General features: G+C 38.3%; 1 protein-coding gene across 2 annotated transcripts in view; it reads right to left on the bottom strand.

The window, feature by feature from the left end:
- The window catches only part of ALG9 (ALG9 alpha-1,2-mannosyltransferase), a 95685-nt gene that overhangs the window by 65398 nt on the left and 6584 nt on the right, over positions 1 to 23703 (bottom strand). For both annotated transcript variants that reach the window (XM_060017973.1, XM_060017974.1), the window contains exons 4-10: positions 23121 to 23191; positions 17409 to 17497; positions 15103 to 15238; positions 11013 to 11100; positions 10724 to 10829; positions 3239 to 3361; positions 379 to 533 (exon numbers count right to left, since the gene is read on the bottom strand). In XM_060017973.1, coding sequence (XP_059873956.1) covers positions 379 to 533; positions 3239 to 3361; positions 10724 to 10829; positions 11013 to 11100; positions 15103 to 15238; positions 17409 to 17497; positions 23121 to 23191 — 768 coding nt within the window. The remainder of the gene's footprint in view (positions 1 to 378; positions 534 to 3238; positions 3362 to 10723; positions 10830 to 11012; positions 11101 to 15102; positions 15239 to 17408; positions 17498 to 23120; positions 23192 to 23703) is intronic.

Raw genomic sequence — 23703 nt, 5'->3', positions numbered from 1 at the left:
ATGTAATCCCAAACACTTGAGCCAGTTTCATTCAGGTCTTGTAGTGGAAGAGTACACATTCCATTAGCTCTGCTGTGGTTCCACCGTTCTGTGCTAGGCCCATTCAGTGACTTAAAAAAATTCCTTTCATAGCAATTGGATTCTTATTGGCAACAGAGACAAATTAACACACAAATTAACACTGCAAATACGTAATCAGCAAATAAGAGTCAAAGCAACATTTAAGCAATCAATACATAAAGCTTTATAATATCTGTATCAGGTGTAATGTACAGATAAAATATCTTAGGTGGAAGCATTCTGTAATTTGCCTATAAGTTTTATGAACGATTTAAAGTGAAACAGAATGAAGCAGATATACATTTCCCTGAAACTCACCTGAAGTGCAGAAAGGGCCACAGCACCACAGAGACATACAAGTGGATATACAGGGAAAAGAAATCTCTCCTCTTTGTGAGGCTGGATGAAGAAAATTATAAACCAAATATACATTGGAGCCAAGGTAAGCCAATATGGGTGGCCTAAATTCTGAACTGTAAGACAGAAAAATATCCACCTTTCACCATGTTAGAACAAAACAGCATGTTTAGTTTCAATGTTCTCTTGACCTCAAACTGGGATGTATACCCTAGGGCACCCAATAAAATGTTTCAATTCTTGTATTCACACTTTCTCTGATATAATAAAGGAGTCAAGTAGAAAGAGGTATATACTCCTTAGCCCTCCCAAGAGGTCCAACATTTAAAGGAAGGCACAATACTGGATTTAGCTAGAACAGGTGAATGCGTAATAGAGCTTAATAATTTCTACACTGGATGAAGAAAAAACAGATTTCTCTTCCTAATGAGTCCTGCCACTAAGACTAAAAGTTCCTGAGATCAACCAAAAGCATAACATAAATTCATTTCTTGTATTTTAATTCCTATGCTCTGTTTACTGCATTAATCTTACTTATACACCAAATGGCTATAGATCAAAGAAAAGGAAAAAAGTAGGATTCTCAAACCCATCACTGGTTTTCCTCAAGCTACAAATGACAGAGTTTGTTTCAAAGCAAAAATAAAAACACTCTTAAAGGAAGTTTACTGATCAAGTTTTCTCTCCTGTTCTGCAGTACCCATCCACTCTGTATCACAAAATTAAAGTCAAGGTGTACTTAAAAGCATGTGAAAGAATTAAAGGAATTTAATGAAAACTAAGACCTAAGCACCTACTGGAAGGTTCCTGTGGTTAGGTACATGAACACTGAGTGATAAACCTGCAACCTACAGTGAAGGCATCCCCTGCTGTGCTTATACTAGTGACAACAAGAAGTGCGCAGGAATCACTGGCCTAGGGTAGATAGATAGCGCCCCCTGGTGTCCATTATGTCTACACTGAGCAAATTTAGATAAAAAGATCAGGGTTGTCATCAAAGCCCAACTAAGCAATGTTTAACTGTGCTCCGTAGTTATCCGTGCTTTTGCAGAAACTCTTTAGGAATAAAAATTCTTGAACTGCAATAACAACCTTATCTTTTAAACTTTTCACTCTAAGATTTTATCATGAGATTTTAGGTTATAATTTAGGACTTATACCTTTCCAGGAGGTATTTTAGGTTGGAATTTTCTTCATCATAAGAAAAAAATCTGTCTTCTATAAGTAAACAATCTCTTCCTCTTCTGTATCTTAAAAGCTAACGAATACATTTTAAAAATATGGCCTAAAATTTTGAAATGTCCTCTATAAAATGTACAAAATTATAACCAGTTGTACTACATGATGAGATAATGGGTAATTTCTTTCCTGCCTCTTTATATTTTTCTACGTTTTTTCTTTTATTATTTTTATTTCTTAATGTTTCCTCTTTTGAAAAAGATTGTTTCCATTATAAAATACAAAAAAAAAATAAAGAAAAAAACAGAAGAAAAGTACTAAAAAAGTATTTTAAAAAGTATAAAGGAAAGCCCCTAGGTAACCTAAGGATGGGGACTAGTTACTAGGTGGACATGTGGATACATTACACACTTTTAAACCAAAATTGGATTCATACTTTAGAGAACAGCTTAATATACTATTTTTATTTTATTTTTACTGTTTTTATACTTACATCACAAGCATTTCCAAATTTTCCACAAGCATAAATATTTTTATAGTCAGGGAAAAAGTTACTTTTCAAAAAAAAAGAAAAAATGATCCTTAAGAAATACAAGGAATGGAGGAATACATTAATACCTCGAGGGGACAAACAGCTGAATCCAAATGTGGGACACTATGCAAGATGAATGACCTGGTTTCTTTAGAAATCTCCAGGAGGAAAAAGGTGAGGGGGGAACCTCTAAAAAAGCTTATGAAACATAACACCAAGTTCACTATATGACTCTTGTTTAGATCCTGCTTTAAACAAACTATAAAGAACTATAAAAACTATAAAAAGCTATTTTTCAGACAATGTAGGAATCTAAACATTACCTGGGTATTAGATGATATTAAGAAATTACTGTTAATTTTGTTAGGATAATGGCATCACGGTTATGTTACAACGAAAGTCCTAAAACAAAACAAAAGTGACTCTGAAGGCTGCTTTCATATTCTATGAACACAGTGAAGTCTTTATAAACCATTAATAGTAGAAAAGCAGAATGGGGAATGGTACTGAGGGATCATATGGCATCCAAATCAGACTAAAAAGTCTGAAGTTAAATCTCCTTCCAAAGCTCAGATGCATTTCTGCTCAGATCTGTCTTCCATAAAAGAAACTATGGGCACTACATATCCAGAGCCATGACAACCTGAGAAAACACTGGCTGTGCAATACAGAATCAGAACAAGCATCCAATTTGGGGGAACCTCTATATGGTTTAGTTCTCAAATTTTTGGTTGAATTTCCCAGAGAATGTTTGCCTCTAGCATTGATTATCTTAAGCAATTTTGCATGCCAACACACAGTTCTTTAAAAAACAGAAGACTCGTATAGATAGGCTTATCTCCCAAGATTTTATAAATGTTTCTGCCTCTCCAGGTGGTTCTGTAAATCATACAGACTCCTCACTTGCAATTATTAACCAAACTTTCACACAGGTTAACAACATAAGTTAAATAATCTACGAACACAAATGGAAAATGCAATAAACCAAACATTTCCATAGGAAGAAAATGGAGAATCAAGTAAGTAGATTCTTTTTCACTTCTTGGTACCCATTGTTACTTCTCTTCCCTCCCACGCCCCACCAAGTCTATCATCCGTTATGCCACTCACCATGAAATCTCTGCAGTAGGTATTCCATAAGAGAAGTCAGTGGTAAGACCAGGAGAGCCAAAGCAAAGACTACATTGAAATTCAGAAATCCATTAATTAAATAGAAATACCAGGGCTCTGTACCTGAGGGAGATAACGAGATAAGAAATCATTAGTGGATGCCTCCAATACCAGTATGAGCTTGACTCATACTGTTTTTTGTTCAAGTAATGTTGATGATCCAGTGCCTCATGTGTATGAGAGTCCACAAGCCGCCCCCCTCTTAGAAATCAGGTTTCAAATATTTAGCTGTATTTTCTATCATGACCACTATACCTAGCCCAAACGGAACTAATACTTTTCAGAACCACCAAATAACATAAATAGCTTAGTGGTGACACAATGATTTATAATTAGAAGTATTTATTTGGTCTTCACCCCCATTCCTAGTATAAAGCTCCTAAAATTACCCTTGTAATTTGCAAAGTGGTGAGAGGAATAAAGGTGTCTTTTGTTCTGTTAATGAGGGAGCTTCAGGAAAGCCCCAGGTAACCTAAGGATGAGGACTAGTTGCTAGGGGAACCAATCGAGTGACTGGAGGGTTGGAACTTTCAGTCCTGTCCTCCCCTTCTCTGGCGAGGGGAGAGGGGCTGGCAACAGGGTTTCATCAACAATGGCCAATGATTCAAGCAATGGTACTTATGTAATGAGGCCTCCATAAAAACCCAAAAGGACAGTCAGTGTTCAGAGAGCTTCTGGGTTGGTGAACAGGCAGAGGAGCCCACAGGGCTGTGGCACACCCAGAGAGCACGGCAGTGCCACGTTATCTTCCCAAACACTCTGCCCTACACATCTCTTCCACCTGGCTTGTATCCTTTATAATAAACTGGTAAACACAAGTAAATGTTTCTCTGAGTTCTGGGAGCCACTCTGGCAAATTGATTGAACCTGAGGTGGGGGTTGCGGGACAACTAATCTACAGCTGGTCAGTCAGAAGCCCAGGTGACAACCTGGACTTTGAATTGGCACGTGAAGTAGGGGCACAGAGTTTGGGGGAGGGTGGGCGTGGTGGATTGCAGTCTTGCAGGGCTGAGTTATTAGGGCCTTTCCCATTTCCTTCCTACCTGTTTCTCCTAGTTACATTCTAGCATCCTTCCCCTTGATACACTCAACCACTATTTGATAGTGTGTATACAGGTCCCCTGTGTTCCGTAAAAAGCAACAACTTGTTTTCCTTAGGAAAACCATGTTCAGAGACCCAGACCCTGCTCGGAAGTTTTGGGGATTCAGAATGAAACAAAATGACTGAAAACACAAGCCTTACTCACACAAGTTTTGATTCTTTAACTCAAAATCCTTAAATCCAAATGATGAGAAAAAGCCCCCCTCTGCACATTTAGCAGGTTTTTCATCTGCTCTTCCCCTCCATGTGATTACTTCAATCAGGCAGTGAATGACACATGCGGGTTTTAATCACTGTGTGTTGTGACACCCGCGTTGCACCACAGCAATTTACTGCAATCAGCATTGCTTAAAAGGGTAATCAGAAGGCAGAGAAATAGGCAGAAAAGCCTGACATTTTTGCAGCTTGCACAGCAAAATAAGATTAGAAACCAAACCCTTAATGCTAGAAACATCTAAGGGAGGAGGAAGAAGAAGAGGGGGACCCTAGGGAAGGACTCAAATTCAATCGTGGGTCACCTTTTGGGAAAGCTCTCTCCTTCCTGTCTAAATACAATGATAGGGACTGTTCAGGAACAGAGATTTTGTCCCAGGCCAAGCTCATTAGAGACATTTATATCTTGTATTCTCTACAAATAACCTTTTGGGTTATAGAAAACTAATGGATGGTTTTATTTTCAAAACAGAAATACACGTCTTCTCTGGATTTTTATTACTATTTAACAACACATTTCCTAAACTGAGTTCTTTAGACATCCAGTTTCCAGCGAAGTAAGTTTTTGCACAATCCTCTCCTGACTGCCAGTGTGGTGGCAATGCTATCAACCTTGACCCACCTTTTTCTTTACAAAATTCTGGAAATCTGACCCTGAGAAGAAAAACCAGAGTGACTAGAGGAAAGGAGATCACCTTCCACATCATCTACTACAGGTGCTAAACATCAAAAGAAAAAAGCCTCTTTCTCTTTGATCTTTGCAAATATACGTTTTTTTCAGGAAAGCTCTTTAGTCTTTTTGTCTTTACCACAACTTACTATGCCCTCCTGTTAGGGGTATCTTTTTACCAAGGTACACTGTACTCTGAGATGTGGAACCAAAAGCATTAAGTTGGTAAACTCAATTATTTTTATGTGTTAGGAGCTCATAGATCAAGTTCACAGTTAGGCTGTGAACATTTCGTAAGACTGTTACTTCCCTGAAGGATGGGGTAAAAATCGGGGGATAAGTCAAGATTTGGGAAGGTTCAAGTTGACAACAGTCTTAAAAACAAGAGCAAAAGGGGACAAAAATAGTGAATTCTGTTAGCCAGTGTCCTCCCCTACTTGATGAGGCATCTGCCTTCAAAGAGTAAAAACTTTTATCTCTTTCCAGGGAGATATTCAGCGCTGCTCTCAGAAAATATCAAAGCTGAACTATGTAGAAAAAATGTGTCGGAATGAGAAGCTAAGCATTTAACTGGTGCAAAATGAAAGGTGAAAGGAAGCTGGAAGCAGGGTCTTTGCAGGGAGTGACTCACCTATCTCCCTCTTTATGGAAAGTGCCTCAATTCCTTTCATTCAAAGGAGCTAAAGGGAGCTTTGCAAGAGGCTAAAAGAAGAGGGGATAATGTTTATTGTTCCACAGATTGAATGGAATCTGGAATCTTTTATAGGCCTACAATTTTATAGAACTCTAGGAACTAAATTATAGTAAATCATCCTTATAAATGTCAAATTTGCACCACCAAGAAGAAAAAGCCACCAAGGTTCAACAGAAATGATTAACAAAAGAGGGAAGGCTCTAGAACAGCTGTGGCTGGCAGGTGACCCTGAGCACTCCCCAAAAGACTCCTCTGGGGCTTCATCCTCTGCCGCTGCAGGAATGGAAAACTGTGGGCCTTTAGATAGAGGACACCAGCCCCTACCTTCTGAAATCTCCTGTCCTGTGAGCTGACAGATTTGATAAAACACACAAACAGGCAGGGATCACATCCTAGGCCACCAAGTGGCATCCTTGAGCAGACCCACTGTTATTTTTGAGGGGAGAGCATTTCTTACACCTGTCCTCCCACACCTTCTCCGGGCCTGTGTCCTGCTCATCAGACAGCAGCACTGCTCTTCACTCACACACAAAAATACTTAACCTCAACATCTGAGGACTTGAAATGTTACAAGGGAAAGAGGCAAAATCAGTGCCAAGCCCAGTCACTTTCCTTTTTGCAACACTAAATTTCACCTCTTGATCTCTGACCCTATAGAGATGTTTCCCCTACAACTTTGCAACTTTATGTCTACACTACTCTAAATTTCCTAAATGCCAAGTATTCTTTACCTCATCCAAGTAATAGTTGTGAAAACTATTTCTTTCCCCTGGCTTCAAAAGTCAAGAGTCAGCCCAGGTCTGGAATGTGTCATTAATATATGTTATCTGGCCAAGAAAGTATAGAAAGGTCCCTTTGAAAACCAGAAACAACAGAGAGAATAAATATTTACAGATCGTCCTCGACTTATGATGGAGTTAAGTCCTGATAAACCCATCATAAACTGAAAATATCGTAAGTCAAAAATGCATTTAATACACCTAACCTACCGAACATCACAGCTTAGCCTAGCCTACCTCAAACATGCTCAGAACACTTACATTAGCCTACAGTTGGGCAAAATCACCTAACTCCAAGCCTATTTAATAACACAATGTTGACTGTCTTCTGTAATTTATGGACTACTGTACTGAAAGTGAAAACAGAATGGTTGCTGGTAAAGAATGGCTGTATGAGTTTCCATTGTTCACCCTCATGATGGAGTGGCTGACTGGGAGGTATGGCTTGCTGCCACTGTCCAGCATCACGAGAGATATCATACTGCCTATTGGAAAAAGATCCAAGTTCAAAATTCGAAGTATGGTTTCTACTGAACGTGTATTGCTTTCGCACCATCATAAAGTCAAAAAAAAATTCTAAGTTGAACCATCATAAGTTGGGGACCATTATTACAATCACAATGGAGAGACTGAAATTATCTTGCTCATGCCTGTGTAGTTCCTACCTAAAATTCAGCTAATGCTGTGAAACTACTTTAAGTTTTTAAAAAAGAACTCAATATTCAATCTTTTTGTCTCAGCAGTCCCTACACTTGAAATTCTATTTTTCTACAATGCACCCGCATGGTGCCTACCCGGCAAACTCCTTCTCTTCCTTCCAGGCTCAGCTCAAAGATCACTACCTCTAAGAAGTCTTTCCTGATACTACCAGATGAACTTGCTCCTTTGATTCCCTATCTTTCCACTGTAGCACATAACAGATTGGACTGTAATTATCTATTCATGTGTCTGCAGCCTTATTAGACAGTAAATTCTATGAGGACACATGATAAATGCTCAAAAGCAATTGATTCAATGTTTCTTTAGCTGAAGTCATTTATCCATTCATTCAAGAAGTATTTATAGGCTTATTATGTTCTTATATGTAAGAGACAACACTAGATGTATGCAAAAACTATCAGCACAACGCATTTTAAATTTTCAGATAAAAAACTATGTGCCTGGGCTTCCCTGGTGGCGCAGTGGTTGAGAATCTGCCTGCTAATGCAGGGGACACGGGTTCGAGCCCTGGTCTGGGAGGATCCCACATGCCGTGGAGCAACTAGGCCCGTGAGCCACAACTACTGAGCCTGCGCGTCTGGAGCCTGTGCTCCGCAACGAGAGAGGCCACAACAGTGAGAGGCCCACGCACCGCGATGAAGAGTGGCCCCCACTTGCCACAACCAGAGAAAGCCCTCACACAGAAACGAAGACCCAACACAGCAAAAATAAACTAATTAATTAATAAACTCCTACCCCCAACATCTTCTTTAAAAAAAAAAAAAAAAAACTATGTGCCTACCATAGCTAACAAAGCACTTTAAGCAGGAGACTCTTAGAAAATAGTCAAAATGATGCCAAAAAGTGCCAAACAAGTGAAAGAGTTTCCATGACAAAAAACAGGCTGTCTGACAACTGTACAGCATATAAGTCTTTGATATTTACTGAATGGACTCAACAATTACAATAAAATTAGCTGACAATGGTAAAGTACTACTTTCACCTCTATTGTTCTTAATTTGTATCTAGTTCTAGGACATAATAGTGATCAGAGCACTTATGTAATCTGATAGGTACTCCAGAATTTGTTCATTCATTCATTCATAAGAAATCTTTACTGAAGACCTAGAATACACAAAGACTACCTACTCCTAAAATGGAAGAAACATTCTCTGTAAGTCTGCTAAAGCAAAATGGAGTTAACATGGAAATCAGACACCCCTGAAAATTTGTCAAAGATGAGGGAAAAGCACAAAAATTCTACCATCAAGGAACAACCCCCTAAAGTCTGGCTGACTACAGCCCCGCAATCAGTCCTGTTGATACCCAGTACAACAATTCCCTCTGTCCCAACAAAGCTTTTTCTATCACTAGGAAAGTGATCAGCTCCTGCACATCCAAAATAGCAAAATCTGAACTGAAGCTAACCTAGGTTCACTAAAGCTGGCAGAACAGAGACCCAAGGACTCTTCCCCATAAAACACTGGCTGAAATGAACAGCAGATGCCAACATGCAGAGAAAGACTGGCCACTGCTCCGCTGGATCCTAAAACCTACCCACTGTTAAGCTAGAAACATAAACTTAGGTCAGAATTTACTCTTTCTTTCCTATTCTCCCTACCAACCTGCTTATCTCTAGATGTAAAATCCTCATCAATCTAGAGGACTATAAAAATTATGAAACTTTCATATACTCTCACACAAAGTTTTATTTATAAATAAGCAGTCAGAATATCAATATGTAATAACCCATTTAAAAGGTGGAGAAGCCAACTTTTCAAAATTTAACTCAAATTAACACAATTTATTCACCTATATATAATGTATATTATGTTTCCAATAGGTTCCACGTAAATCAATTTCTAATATGCAATCTGGATGTAGGAGGACAGTCCCCCCTTCTATTGTCCTGTAGAATCAACTGAAGTTTTACAAGTAAACTAAAACAATGGGCAATTAAAAACACGCAACTCTCCCTAGATAAAGGGAGACATCTAGAGGCAAAAGCTTAAAATTGGGGCTTTTTCTCATAGTCTCAGCGATCTTGGAGCCACATAAAAGAGCCTTTTAAAATTCCTTCACTTAGCAATTATTCTCTAACTATGCAGTTTGTGGATTCAATTCACTGAACAAAACACTGTTTATTTTTAACCTATTACCCGCCATCTAAAATGACAACATTCCCCAAATCCCAGGAGGCCCAATTAAATCTCATTTATATGCTTACTTTAATTCTCCTCAGTCAATCTGTTGGTTCTATTGGCAAAGTGGCACAGAAAAATGATGGGCGTGGGTGAAATTGATAAGAGACACAGAAATAATATTAACCTGCTTCATAGCAGAGCCCAAGACAGTCACATATACAGAATGCTCTAAGACCTTCAAAAGATTAAGGCAGAAGAAACTATACTTATTTAATGAGAAACTGTCTCATAAAATGTTTACTGACTTGGCTGATCTCATTAGAAAGATCTCTAGCTTATCCCTCTGTAGTGGTCACTAACTCAAATGCCCTCAGGGGACAAAGAACCCAAAAAAACAAACAAAAAAAACCCAAAACAAGCTCAAGGGCTGGCTGGGGAAAAAAAAAAAAAAAGGGCAGGGATGGAGATGGACGGAAATTGGAGAACCAACCCCAGACTAAAGGCATTCCCTTTTTTCCCTCTCTTAATCCTAAACTGGCCAAACTATCCACCCTCTCATGCTGACCTCACCCCCATTTGCTACACTTTGTCTACAGATTTTCTAAACTTTCTCCCCTAATGCATAATACTAAAGTAAAACAAATTAAAAAAAGAAAAAGTAACTCCAAATGTTATACCAAATGTATAGAAAATCTCTGGAGGAATATTTTCCAAGGTGTTAACAATAGCTATCTAGAGATGATAGGATTATGAATGTTTTAATTTTCTTATTTTTGTTATCATATTGATTTTCTAATGAGAAGAGAAAAAAGTAACTTAATTTTGAACGAGTAGCATCAAAACCCAAGGCATACCCAACATAGTCCTCACTACTCTGAAACTGAGAATAAGAGGCAGCAGGACTAACAGAAAGCCAGATCTGAACATCACATTAATCAAGGAAAAATATTTAGTGGCTATATATCATCACTGTGCTATGTTCAAATGTCATTTATTTTTAAATAAGAAAATATTACCAGCAAAGAAAGGCTATATTTGATAAAATGTGGCAGCTGAATTAAAATTTCAAAGCTGAGGCAAATTAAGCTATCCCCTAACTCTTCCCTAATTTCATAAGGCCTTACCATAAAGATCAGGTCCATGAGGAGTAAAGACATTATACAAAACAATGTTCAGTGGTGCAATCACCAACTTCCCGTAATAGTAGCTGTCAATGACCACCACAGGCACCTAAAAGAGAGCAGAAAATACATAGCAATTGCAGAGTTTTGCTCTGGAAACATTCTCACAATGCTAATAGGATAAACTTCAGAATGAAAAACAGAATCAATTCCTAATGTTCTCTTTTCCATCCACATCAGAAGTTGCTTTCATTACAACTTTAGAACAAAACAAGATAAAAAGAAAACTCACCAGAAAGATCATTAGGGCAACCAGTGACCAATGAAAGAAACTCTTCCATCTGTGCTTCATGACCAGCAAATCAAAGGCAATAGGTAAACTATTTAACAGAGAGATAGAAAGTGGGGAGTTAAATACTTAGAATAGAAACTGAAACAGGTCAGATTTACACACACCTCATGCTGAACTGAGAATAAAATGTCTCTAGCAATTACAGTGAGGGAAGAAAGCTGGTACATGAAAGGATGTCTTCTCAAAAATAAAAAATGTGATCTCTTCACAGGACTCATCAGAGTGAGATGCATCCCACAATGCACAAGAAATATAAATATTCATATTCGGAATGAGCTCCATTTTACACGTATTTATGTGTAATGGACATTTAAAATATATTAATTGTAAGTAAATGTACCCTATTGCCCTACTCCCACCCTGCCAAATAAATAAATACTGATTTCTCCCTTCCACGATGTATTAAGATTTTAGTAATAAAATAATATTACAAACTTTCACTTCAATTCTGATATATCCCTTTCCAATATGTAATATCGCTCCAAAATTTAATATGTAATATTTGTTCTTCTTCCTTTCACTTAAATTCCTCAAGCAAGTATCAACAGCATATGTGTGTTGTCTTCACTATTTCTTCCTTAAGGCCTAACATCAAGCTATTAAGACTGATCTAAGGTACCAGGAATCTCCTGTCCGCCAGACCCAGTATGTTTCCACAAGCTTCATCTCCCTTTGTCTTTCTGTTGCACTTGACACAAAGCATCTGCTCCTTCCTCTTTAGACCCCCTGGCTCAGATGTTCTTTTCTGGGGGCTTCCCTAGTGCTCCTTTCTAGGCTTCTTTTTCCCTGCCTCATGGTGTGCCCTACCATGGTCCTAGCTCCCAAAAGCAAGGTTGTACTTTTCTCTATATATACTCATTTTCTCGGGTGCTTCAACTCCTCTTGCATGAACAATCACCTTCATATCCATGACTTCCTAATCTAGGACACTAGTCAGAGCCCTTACCTGTGCTCCAGTCACAAAGAATTCCATCCCACACCAATCTATTTACTTACACAGAATCTACCCAATGTCAATTACAGGCTCTGCTCCTGCCTCTTCCATAAAGTCTTTACGTTTATACGGCACTATCATCTCTATCATCTCTTTGGCAATGTCATGTGAACATCTCTTCTAAGATTTGAAATTCCACATTCTATTACCTAAATATTGCATTAACATTCTGTGTTTTTATTTTTTTCTCCCCAACTAGTTACATTTCCATAGCACCTGCATTTCTCCTTTGATAAGTCAATAAATGATAGTACGTTGCTAACTGACTAACTGTGATCCTGAAATCATTTATCTAAAGGCAGACTAATCAAAATGCGCCAACTCAGAGGTATTTGGGGAACTCATGAAGTTCAATGTAAACCCAGTAGAGAGTAAAAGGAATGCAGAAACTGACAAAAGGAGGATGGAAAAGTAAAAAGGAGGGAAGAACAAGGCTTTGTGAGTCACATTAAAGTTTGGACCCCATAGAGCAGGGGTTGGCAAACTTTTTATTTAAAGGATCCAATAGCAAACACTTTAGGCTTTGCAGGCCCCATATGGTCTCTGTTGCATATTCATGTGTGTGTGTGTTGTTTTTTAACAGGCCTTTAAAAATGTAAAAATTTCTTAGTTCTTAGGCTATACAAAACAGGCCAGCTGGATGTGTGACCCACAGGCTACAGAATGCCAACCTCTGTGACACAGAGCAATGGGGAAGCTATTACAAAGACAAAACAGAGTGATAAAATCATATTTGCATTTTAGGAAGATAACTCTAGTTTGAGCGTGGAGAGCAGATTTATAAGGATCAAGACTAGAGATGGGAAGATCATTTATGAGCCTACGTAAAAGAACAGAGAGAGGTGAAGAAAAGTAGATTTAAAAGATATTCAGGGGCTTCCCTGGTGGCGCAGTGGTTGAGGGTCCACATGCCGATGCAGGGGACATGGGTTCGTGCCCCGGTCCGGGAGGATCCCGCATGCCGTGGAGCGGCTGGGCCCGTGAGCCATGGCCGCTGGGCCTGCGCGTCCGGAGCCTGTGCTCCGCAACGGGAGAGGCTGCAGCAGTGAGAGGCCCGCGTACCGCAAAAAAAAAAAAAAAAAAAAAAAAAGATATTCAAGAAGTACAAGAAATTAATAAGACATGAGAAAGAGAAAACAGTCACAGATAATTTTCAGGTCCTGGCTCAGCACAGACGGTGGTACCATTTCTGGGCTAGAAACAAAGGTAAAGGACAGATTTGGAGGGAAGATAATGAGTTCAGTCTGTAAATGTTTAGCTATATAAATGGAGATATCCAATAGGCAGCTAGGTATACATGAGTGAAGCTTAAGAGATGACTGGACTATATAAAGATATGGGACTCATCAAGATGATGGAGAGAGCAGAAAGTACAGAAGAGGCTCTTACACAAAATCTTGAGAAATATAATTAATTTGAGAATGATGTGCAGAATAGAAGATTGGAGGTGGGGAAACCAGCCTTTAAAATCCACTTAAGAAAATTTTAAATGCCTATTCTGATTTAGTAACTCCCTTATAAAAATGTATCCCATAGATAAATTTCCACAAGTGTATAGACATATGTACAAAAATGTTCACTGAAGCATTGGGTGTAACAGCAAAAAAACTGAAAACCAAATGCCTACCAATAAAACAATGGTTAAATAAATTATGGACAGCCATATAATAATGGAATGTTATGCAACCGATACAAAGGATGATATAAATCTATGTACAGAAGATATACATATGTATAGGATAATTCTGTTTGTTTTAAGAATTTAAGTATGTATGTATAAATGTGTATGTGTGCATTTATTCATGTAAGGATAATTTCTGGAAAGATATGTACAAAACTATCAGCAGTGACTAACTGTGAAGACTGGGTTAGGGGAGAAAAGAGCTAAGAATTCTTTTTACCTCATACAATCTGGTACTTTTTTAAAATAATAAAGATATACTACTATGATAATAACCTTAACACAAACTAACATATTTTTCTAAATAACTAGTGGTACAGGCAAGAAATTAAGGCAGCACAAACTAGAGAAGTTGTGAAAACAAAAAGTACAAAAGGAATGAGAGGTACTATGGAACTTGGGGGAAAAAAAGATGCTGCAGGCAGGAAAGAAGAAGGACTGAAAGGAAACTCAGATAACAAGCCTGGGTGACCGGGAAAATGCACAGCACAGGGTGGTACAGCGTGGAAAAAACATCAGCTGTTACAGTCAGAAGGCCTGGATCCAAAGCAAACATAACCTTAAAGGCAAATTACTCAAAACCTCTCGAAGTCCACTTTCTCATTTATATAAAGCACTAATAATTGGAGACTTCCCTGATGGCACAGTGGTTAAGAATCTGCCTGCCATTGCAGGGGACACGGGTTCGTTCCCTGGTCCAGGAAGATCTCATATGCCACGGAGCAACTAAGCCTGTGCACCACAACTACTGAGCCTGCACTCTAGAGCCCACGAGCCACAACTACCGAACCCATGCACCACAACTACTGAAGCCCATGTGCCCTAGAGCCCACACACCACAACTACTGAGCCCATGCACCACAACTACTGAAGCTCGCATGCCCTAGAGCCCACGCACCACAACTACTGAGCCCGCGTGCAACAACTACTGCAGCCCACGCACCTAGAGCCCATGCTCTGCAACACAAAAGCCACTGCAATGAGAAGCCTGCGCACCACAACAAAGAGTAGCCCCTGCTTGCTGCAACTAGAGAAAGCCCACACGCAGCAATGGAGACCCACCAAAAAAAAAAAAAGCACTAATAATTGTATTTGTCTTGCAGAGTAGGTTTAGGAATAAAGTTCATAAAGGGTTTAGCTGTGCACAGGATACAGCAGATGCTTAACAGTCACTTTCTTATTAGAATTAATCATAACAATAAGTACTAAGAGAAATATTCTTCCAATTCCCAGAATCTTTGAATAATTAATTTCTATAACTTTAGGTCCTACCCAAAGAATATGGAGGTAACCTAACATTAGGATTGACTATATACTCAGTGATACATGGAAGATGAATCAGGTTAGTTTCTTACCCAAGAGCTGCACTGAATGGCCAGCCTAAGATAGCCCCAGCTGCTACTCCAAGCACAGCAAAGGAAGTTTTGTCCATATACCAGCCAGTCATGGCTATCAATGTAGTGTACATACAGAAGCTGCTAGGAAGGAATGCTGCAAGACAAAAGAAATGAAAAAAAACAGGGGAAAGGGACAAGAGATTGAGATTTATGAGTTATCAGTTATTAAAAATATAGCTGCACTGCAATATGTCAATAACCAGGAACATACTTTGAGCAATGCTATATTAGAAATGAGGAGTAAAGTGATACTCATTAAAAAACAAACTTCAATGATTTTATTTTCTCTCTCCTGTTTTTTATGTACCAACACATCACCCAATTATACAATGCCAACCATGCCATTTATCTCCTGGCCTGTACCCCAAGTCTAAAACTTACAGGATTCCAGGTTCCCCAGAGGTACCTCCAGGTTACATTTCCAGACAGGAAGTATGCTTCAAGAAATTTAGAGCCATTGCTAACAATCTGTTTCTGAAGAAGTTTATCCTCTGATAGTCTTCTGAGACTGTCCTATTAGCAACCTGTACCCCGTAGGAATTCTCAGAAGCCTTCTCAAGGAACAAATACGTTCGATGGCAGCACTGCTTTGCATCCTTCATACACTGACATAGATAGCTTGGCCTTTAGATGTCCCCCTAATTACTTCCATCAAGGTAACTTTCTTATTGCATACAGCAGAGGACTGACCACCTTCAGGGTCTCTGCAACAGTAACATTTCATCAAAATGTTTCTAACAACTCTACAAAAAATGCAGATCTGCCTCTCCCTGCTGTTTAAGTGCTTCACCTAGCACTAGAAAAATCAATACCAACTCCAACAGGGACCACAATGAACAGGCAGTATGATTTGAGAAACTCAGCAAAGGGTTCAGAGGCTCATATCAAAGGATGCCTTTAACTTATCTGTGCCTTAACATCCTCAGCTGAAATTATAAAACTAAAAATACTCTCAGGTATCTCCCTCACATAAGAATCAATTTTAGGAGTAGCAAAGTAACTAAAAAAACATGTGAAGGGCTTCCCTGGTGGCGCAGTGGTTGAGAGTCCGCCTGCCGATGCAGGGGACAAGGGTTTGTGCCCCGGTCGGGGAAGATCCCACATGCCACAGAGCGGCTGGGCCCGTGAGTCATGGCCGCTGAGCCTGCGCATCCGGAGCCTGTGCTCCGCAACGGGAGAGGCCACAACAGTGAGAGGCCTGTGTACGGCAAAAAACAAAACAAAACAAAACAAAAACATGTGAAGTATAACCTTCCCAGATAAATGCTAAATAATATTGATGCCATCCAAAGCTGTTGATTCTAGCTCCAAGGGGAGCAGAGGAATATGAGGTCTCTGCCAGCTCAGAGGGCAAAGCATAGTCTCATTTAGGACAGTGGATCTCAAAGTTATTCAGGCGTGAGGCCCTGAGATCTCTGCAGAACATGGATTTTGATACAGTCAGTGAAAAGCAAATATATACTTTTGAGCTAGATACTATTTTTGTGTATATTTAGTGTGTATACTAGATTCTGGTACACACAAGCAAAAATTAAAATTAAAATTGAGATGATTATATCTAGTAACTTAATTTTTCTGGAAAACTGCAAACAGGCTACCTTTTGGCAATAGGCCACTTTGGCTCAGCTCATAGGACACAAATGTTCAATGGCAGCACAGTTTGAAAGCCACCATTCTACATTAACAATTTTATTCTAAATTTCCAGAAGCTTACTTTATTCTATAAAATACAGTACTTTATAGAATACTGTATTTTATAGTATATATTTATACTTTTATAGAATACACTGCAAATAACTGGCATAAAATAGAACCATCAAGACCAGGGCTTTTAGACATAAAGTGCTTCCTTGAGCAAAATAACAAAATTATTGTCCTTCCCCTAACAGCAAAGAAAGGCAGTGGATGCCTCTGTTTCTCAGCCCTGCTGTGATAAAAAATATTAACGTAATAGAAAGCAACCTGATGAAAATAACAGCTCTACAACTTATGAGTTCTTTGGCTTTCAGTAAGTCGCTTCACCTTTCTAAGTTTCAGCGTCCTTACCTGCAAAAATGAGAAAATATTTATCTGACTTATAAATATTTATCTGACCTTACAACCACAGGATGGCTGTAAAGGTCAATCAAGAGCAGGTAGATAACAGGACTGTAAATTACCGACATGTTACACAAATATAACCTACATCTGGACAAGTTCTTCTGGTTGATGCAACTGTGAAATATCAGTGAAACTTTTATGCCCTCACCTGCTCTTTTACTTACCTGATGATGAGCAAAACATGCCAGTGCTGAGAACCAAGAAGGCTAGCATCATTCGACTCACATGCAGCCCAAACTTCTTGCACACAGCCCTAGAGGAAAGGCAAAGACTATCAGCATAGCAAACCTTCGGGATGGAAGTTTCAAATTAAAGGACAAAAACATGTCTGCATCACAGAGAACACTGAAGATCTAAAGTCAAATACAGAACTGTCTCAACAGGTCTGTTAGCAATTCCATGTGCATAAGAAACCCAAACATTCTTATTCCTTAAGCAGGAGAGAAGCTCTCTACCTAAGAGGAAATGTACACTTTCTGTGCTAGATTATTTCTAATATCAGTAGGAAAACAGCCTGATATAGTGGAAAAATAACAGGCCTCAGATGGGCACAAGTTAAAATCCTGGCCCTTCCACTCACTAGCAGTGGTACCCTCATCTAGTTACATAATCTGTCAGGTTGCTCATCTGTTAAATGCAGATAATGATAATACTTACTGCATAAGGTTTCTGTGAGGGCAATGCATGGTAAAGTGCGCAGAAGAGTGCCAGGCACAGAGTTGCTCAATAGATGGCAGTTATTAGAAAAAAAGACTAGGAGTTACACCAAAGGTTTTTTTTGTGTTTTGCGGTACGCGGGCCTCTCACTGCTGTGGCCTCTCCCGTTGCAGAGCACAGGCTCCGGACACGCAGGCTCAGCGGCCATGGCTCACGGGCCCAGCCGCTCTGCGGCATGTGGGATCTTCCCTGACCAGGGCACGAACCCGTGTCCCCTGCATCGGCAGGCAGACTCTCAACCACTGTGCCACCAGGGAAGCCCCCAAAGTTTTAATAAATAGTTATCTAAGTCAATGTTTCTAAAGCAATTATATACCTCCTTTTACTTTTGTCTTACAGGCTTTTTCAACCCTATAAATAAAACAGTATTAGAGGTGATCATTGCTTCATTTAGTCAATATCTGTTCAGACTTAACTATGTGTTACCTATTTTCTTGCTCAGGTTCCTTATTGCATCTCAGACCTTCTTTCTGAAATAATTTTGTTTCTTCCTAAATATATCCTTTAGAAGGTTCTTTAGTGAGGATCTCTTAATGGTAAATTCTGGCTTTTGTTTGATCTTTCTTTATATTTTGTCTGAAAAGTCTTTATTTAACTCTTGGTCTTAAAAGGTGGTTTAGCTGAGTACATAATTTTAGGATGACAGTCATTTTCTCACAGAACTTTGAACATATTTTTTGTCTTCTGGCTTTTGAGAATGCTTTTGTTGGTCTAACTGCCTGACATTCCTTTGTAGGTTTTATATTAGTCCTCTGTCAACTTGTAAGATCTTCTTTGTCCTTTGTTTTACACAGTCTTACCAATTCCTTTTTATTTATCCAGCTCAGCATGTTAGGCTTCCTGAATCTGTGGATTAGCATATTTTCTCCTTTGATTCTGGAAAAATCTTATTAGCTATTACTTCCCTGAATCCTGCCTCTCCCTATTCTACCTCTCCTAGATTCGATTAGATATATATCAGATCTTTCAACTCGACCACATACATTTTTTTTTTTTGCAGTACGCGGGCCTCTCACTGTTGTGGCCTCTCCTGTTGCGGAGCACAGGCTCCGGACGCGCAGGCTCAGCGGCCATGGCTCACGGGCCCAGCCGCTCCGCAGCATGTGGGATCTTCCCTGACCAGGGCATGAACCCGTGTCTCCTGCATCAGCAGGTGGACTCTCAACCGCTGCGCCACCAGGGAAGCCCCCACACACATTTCTTAGCCTTTCATAGTTCCTTTTTTCTGTCACTCTGTACTACATTCTTAGTAATTGCTTCAGATCAATCTTCTAGTTTACTTATTAGAAGTGTCTAATCAGTTATTTGATCTACTGAATTTTCAATATCAATTATTATGTTTTCATTTCTAGAAGTTCTGTTTGGTTCTTTTTCAAATCTGCCCGGTCATTTTTGTAATCTCATTTGTTTTTGTTTTGTTTTTAATCCTTTTAATTTTATTGTGGTAAGAACACTTAATATAATATCTACCTTCTCTACAGATTTTTAAATGTAAAATACAGTATTGTTATCTATAGGCATAATGTTCAGCAGATCTCCACAGCTAATTCACGTCACGTAAGTGAAACTTTATACCCATTGATTAGCAACTTTCCATTTCCACCTGCCCCCAAACTGGGCAGCTACAATTCTATCCCTTTTTTCCATGAGTTCAACCATTTATTTTAGATAACTCATGAAAGTGGAATCATGCAATATTTGCTCTTCTGTGACCAGTTATTTCCCTTAGCACAATTTCCTCAGGGTTCATCCACTACGTCACATTTGCAGAATTTCCTTCTTTTTTAAGACTGAATAATACTCCATTGTATACCACGTCCCCCACCCCATTCATCTCTCACTGGGTATTTAGGTTGTTTCCAATCTTGGCTATTGTGACTAATGCTGCAACCAATATTGGAGTGCAAATACTGCTTTGAGATCCTGATTTCAATTCTTTTATATAAATCCCCAGAAGTGGGTTTGCTGGATCATATGGTGGCTCTATTTTTTTTAATTTTCTGAGGAACCTCATACTGTTTTCCACAGTGACAGTACCATTTTGCATTTCCACCAACAGCGTGCAAGGGTTCCAACTTCTCTACATCCTCACCAATACTTGTCTTTGTTTTTAGACAAGAGCCATTCTTTTTTCTTTTTTTTAACTGAAATATAGTTGATTTACAATGTTCTGTTACTTTCTGGTGTACAGCCAAGTGATTCAAAGTATATATACATATATATATTCTTTTTCATATTCTTTTCTATTACAGTTTATTACAGGATATTGAATATAGTTCCCTGTGCCATACAGTAGGACCTTGTTGTTTATTTTATATATATTAGTTTGTATCTACTAATCCCAAACTCCTAATTTATCCCTCCCCCACCCCCTTTCCACTTTAGTAACCGTAACTTTGTTTTCTATGTAAGTCTGTTTTCTATGTGAGTCTGTTTTCTACGTGAGTTTCTGTTTTGTAAATACGTTCATTTGTATCATATTTTAGATTCCACATATAAGTGATATCATATGGTATTTGTCTTTCTCTTTCTGACCTACTTCACTTAGTATGATAATCTCTAGATCCGTCCATGTTGCATATGGTATTATTTCATTCTGTTTTATGGCTGAATAGTATTGCATTTTGTGTGTGTGTATACATATATATATATATATATATATATATATATATGCATACACACCACATTTTCTTTATCCATTGATCTATCAATGGACATTTAGGTTGCTTCCATGTCTCGGCCATTGTAAATAGTGCTGCAACGAACACTGGGGTGCATGTATCTTTTCAAATTAGTTTTCTGTGGATATATGCCCAGGAGTGGGATTGCTGATCATATGACAATTCTATTTTTAGTTTTTTAAGGACCCTCCATACTGTTCTCCATAGTGGCTGCAGCAATTAACATTCCCACCAACAGTGTAGGAGGGTTTCCTTTTCTCCACACCCTCTCAGCATTTATTTTTTGTAGACTTTTTGATGATAGCCATTTTGACCAGTGTGAGGTGATACTTCATTGTAGTTCTGATTTGCATTTCTCTAATAATTAGCAATGTTGAGCATCTTTTCACGTGCTTACTGGCCATCTGTATGTCTTCTTTAGAGAAATGTCTGTTTAGGTCTTCTGCCCATTTTTTGATTGGGTTTTTTGTTTTTTTGTTATTGAGTTATAGGAGCTGTTTGTGTGTTTTGGAAATTAAGCCCCTGCTGGTCACATCATTTGCAAATATTTTCCCCCAGTCTGTAGTTTGTCTTTTTGTTTTGTTTATGGTTTCCTCTGCTGTGCAAAAGCTTGTAAGTTTGATTAGGTCCCATTTGTTTATCTTTGCTTTTATTTCTCTTGCCTTGGGAGACTGATCTAAGAAAACATTAGTACAATTTATGTCAAAGAATGTTTTGCCTATGTTCTCTTCTAGGAGTTTTATGGTGTCATGTCTTATATTTAAGTCTTTAAGCCATTCTGGGTTTATTTTTGTGTATGGTGTGAGGGAGGGTTCTAAATTTATTGATTTACATGCGGCTGTCCAGGATTCCCAACACTATTTGCTAAAGAGACTGTCTTTTCTCCATTGTATATTCTTGCCTCCTTAGGCAAGAGCCATTCTAACAAATATGAAGTGATCTCACTGTGGTTTTGATTTGCATTTCCCTGATGATTAGTGATACTGTCATCTTTTCATGTATGTTGGCCAGATTATTAGGTTTCTTACTATTGAGTTACAGGAGTTCCTTATACATTTTGGAAATGAATCTCTTATCAGATATATGGTTTGCAAATATTTTCTCCCATTCTGCAAGTTCTTTTTCACTCCATTGATTGTTTAGTCTCTTGTTTCTTCTTTATGTTTTCAATTCCTTCTTTTATTTCTTTAAAAATATTAAATGTAATTATTTTATTTTCTTATTTTAGTAATTCCTAATAAATGAAGTTTTGCAGGTCAGCTTTCTATTGATCTGTTATCTCTGCTGGCTCTCACTCATAATGTTTTGTTCCCTTCTGTGATTTGTCATTTATTTTTACTATAAATTCTTGTTCACTAGAATTTTATCTATGGTAATGCTTTGACACCTGGATTAAGGATCCACTTCTCTAGAGAAATTTTACATTTGTTTTTGCAAGATGCCTGGAAACACTAACAGCCCAGAACAATTTAAAGTAAACTCTCAACTTGGGGTTTAGGGGGCCATGTGGGTGATTTGAATTCAGTCCTGAACTCATATAAAGACCAACTTAAGATTACAATCCTCAAAGGCAGCACTGGATTTCTTTTTTTTTTCTTTTTTTTTTTTTTTTTTTTTTGCAGTACGCGGGCCTCTCACTGTTGTGGCCTCTCCCATTGCGGAGCACAGGCTCCGGACGCGCAGGCTCAGCGGCCATGGCTCACGGGCCCAGCCACTCCACGGCATGTGGGATCTTCCTGGGCCGAAGCATGAACCCGTGTCCCCTGCATTGGCGGGCGGACTCTCAACCACTGCGCCACCAGGGAAGCCCTGGATTTCTTTTTTTTTCCTCTATTCTACCCAGAGTCAAGGCCAAAGAACTTTTTTATCTTATATTTTTGGCTGTTTTGCAGTGGGAAGACTTTAAATAATGATTACTAAGTCCAGATACCTTTTAAAGCATTATTAAAATGTTTCTTAGGTTTCATGTTAAAAAAGGTAGCTATTTTTATTACTGGAACACTTAACTGCTTAATACTTTCACTAATATTCATTCAACCAATAGGTACTTGGTGAAAGACAATGTACTGGGCACAAATAAGAGCAGTGAGTTCCACACTGGGAATAATTTCCTATCAGCTCAGCTCAAAGGGAGAAGAAAGAAATCATGATCCTATCTCTCAGGACCAAAAAAGAAAAAAAAAAAAAAAGGGCCCTACTAAATCCTACCAAATAAAATACCAGTTAGATATTTATTAACAGAATTAAAGTTAATAATATGAAGATATGCCATTTATCACCTCAGGAAAGAAAGTGATAATTAGAAGTATTCCCTTCCAATGGTTCGTTTCAAACAAGAAATTGCACTTTAGATATAATATTAGAAGCTAGAAGGAAAATGTTTTCTGTTTCTAAACACTGCTTCTACTATCACAGTAATAATCTATGCTATATTGGGCTTCCTCATAGCACTTTTAGAAGCAAAGCTTTTATACTCACTTGTAAAAGTAAAGTTCACATATACAGCTCACAAAAGCCAGCAAACATCGTAAAAAGTAAAAGACAAGAATCTGAAAGAAACCCAGAACAAGAAAACAGAAGTTAAAGATAAGTTAGAAAAACTCTTAAAGATGAAACCACTCTCATTTGTCACTAATAACTATAAATTGGTATAATCCTTTTGAAAAGCAATATGTATCAAGAACCATGCAAATTTTCATATCCCTAAATTCAAGTATAGAAGTATATCTACTTCTCTGATTCCGGCCCACAGAAGTAACTCAAAATATGGGAGGGGAGGAGTTCTATTCATAAAAATGTTAATTGCAGCTCTACTAACTTAGTAAAAACTATTTTAAAAACTATAAAATGTTCAATTACAGGGAAATGGTTAAATTATATCTATTCATGTATTATTATACACATATCAAAGTTTATGGTTACAAAGACAGTGGAAAAATTCTTATGATATAAAACTCATTTATTCAACAAGCATTTCTTAGACAATTATAATAACTGATTATAATTATTATAAAATTATATTATAAAATACTAAATGAAAATATATGATATAACATTATTT

The sequence above is a fragment of the Delphinus delphis genome, chromosome 8 (assembly GCF_949987515.2).
Source record: "Delphinus delphis chromosome 8, mDelDel1.2, whole genome shotgun sequence".
NCBI classification, from domain to species: domain Eukaryota; kingdom Metazoa; phylum Chordata; class Mammalia; order Artiodactyla; family Delphinidae; genus Delphinus; species Delphinus delphis.
Note: the sequence above shows the minus strand (reverse complement) of the source record. Positions and strands in the feature narration are given on the sequence as shown.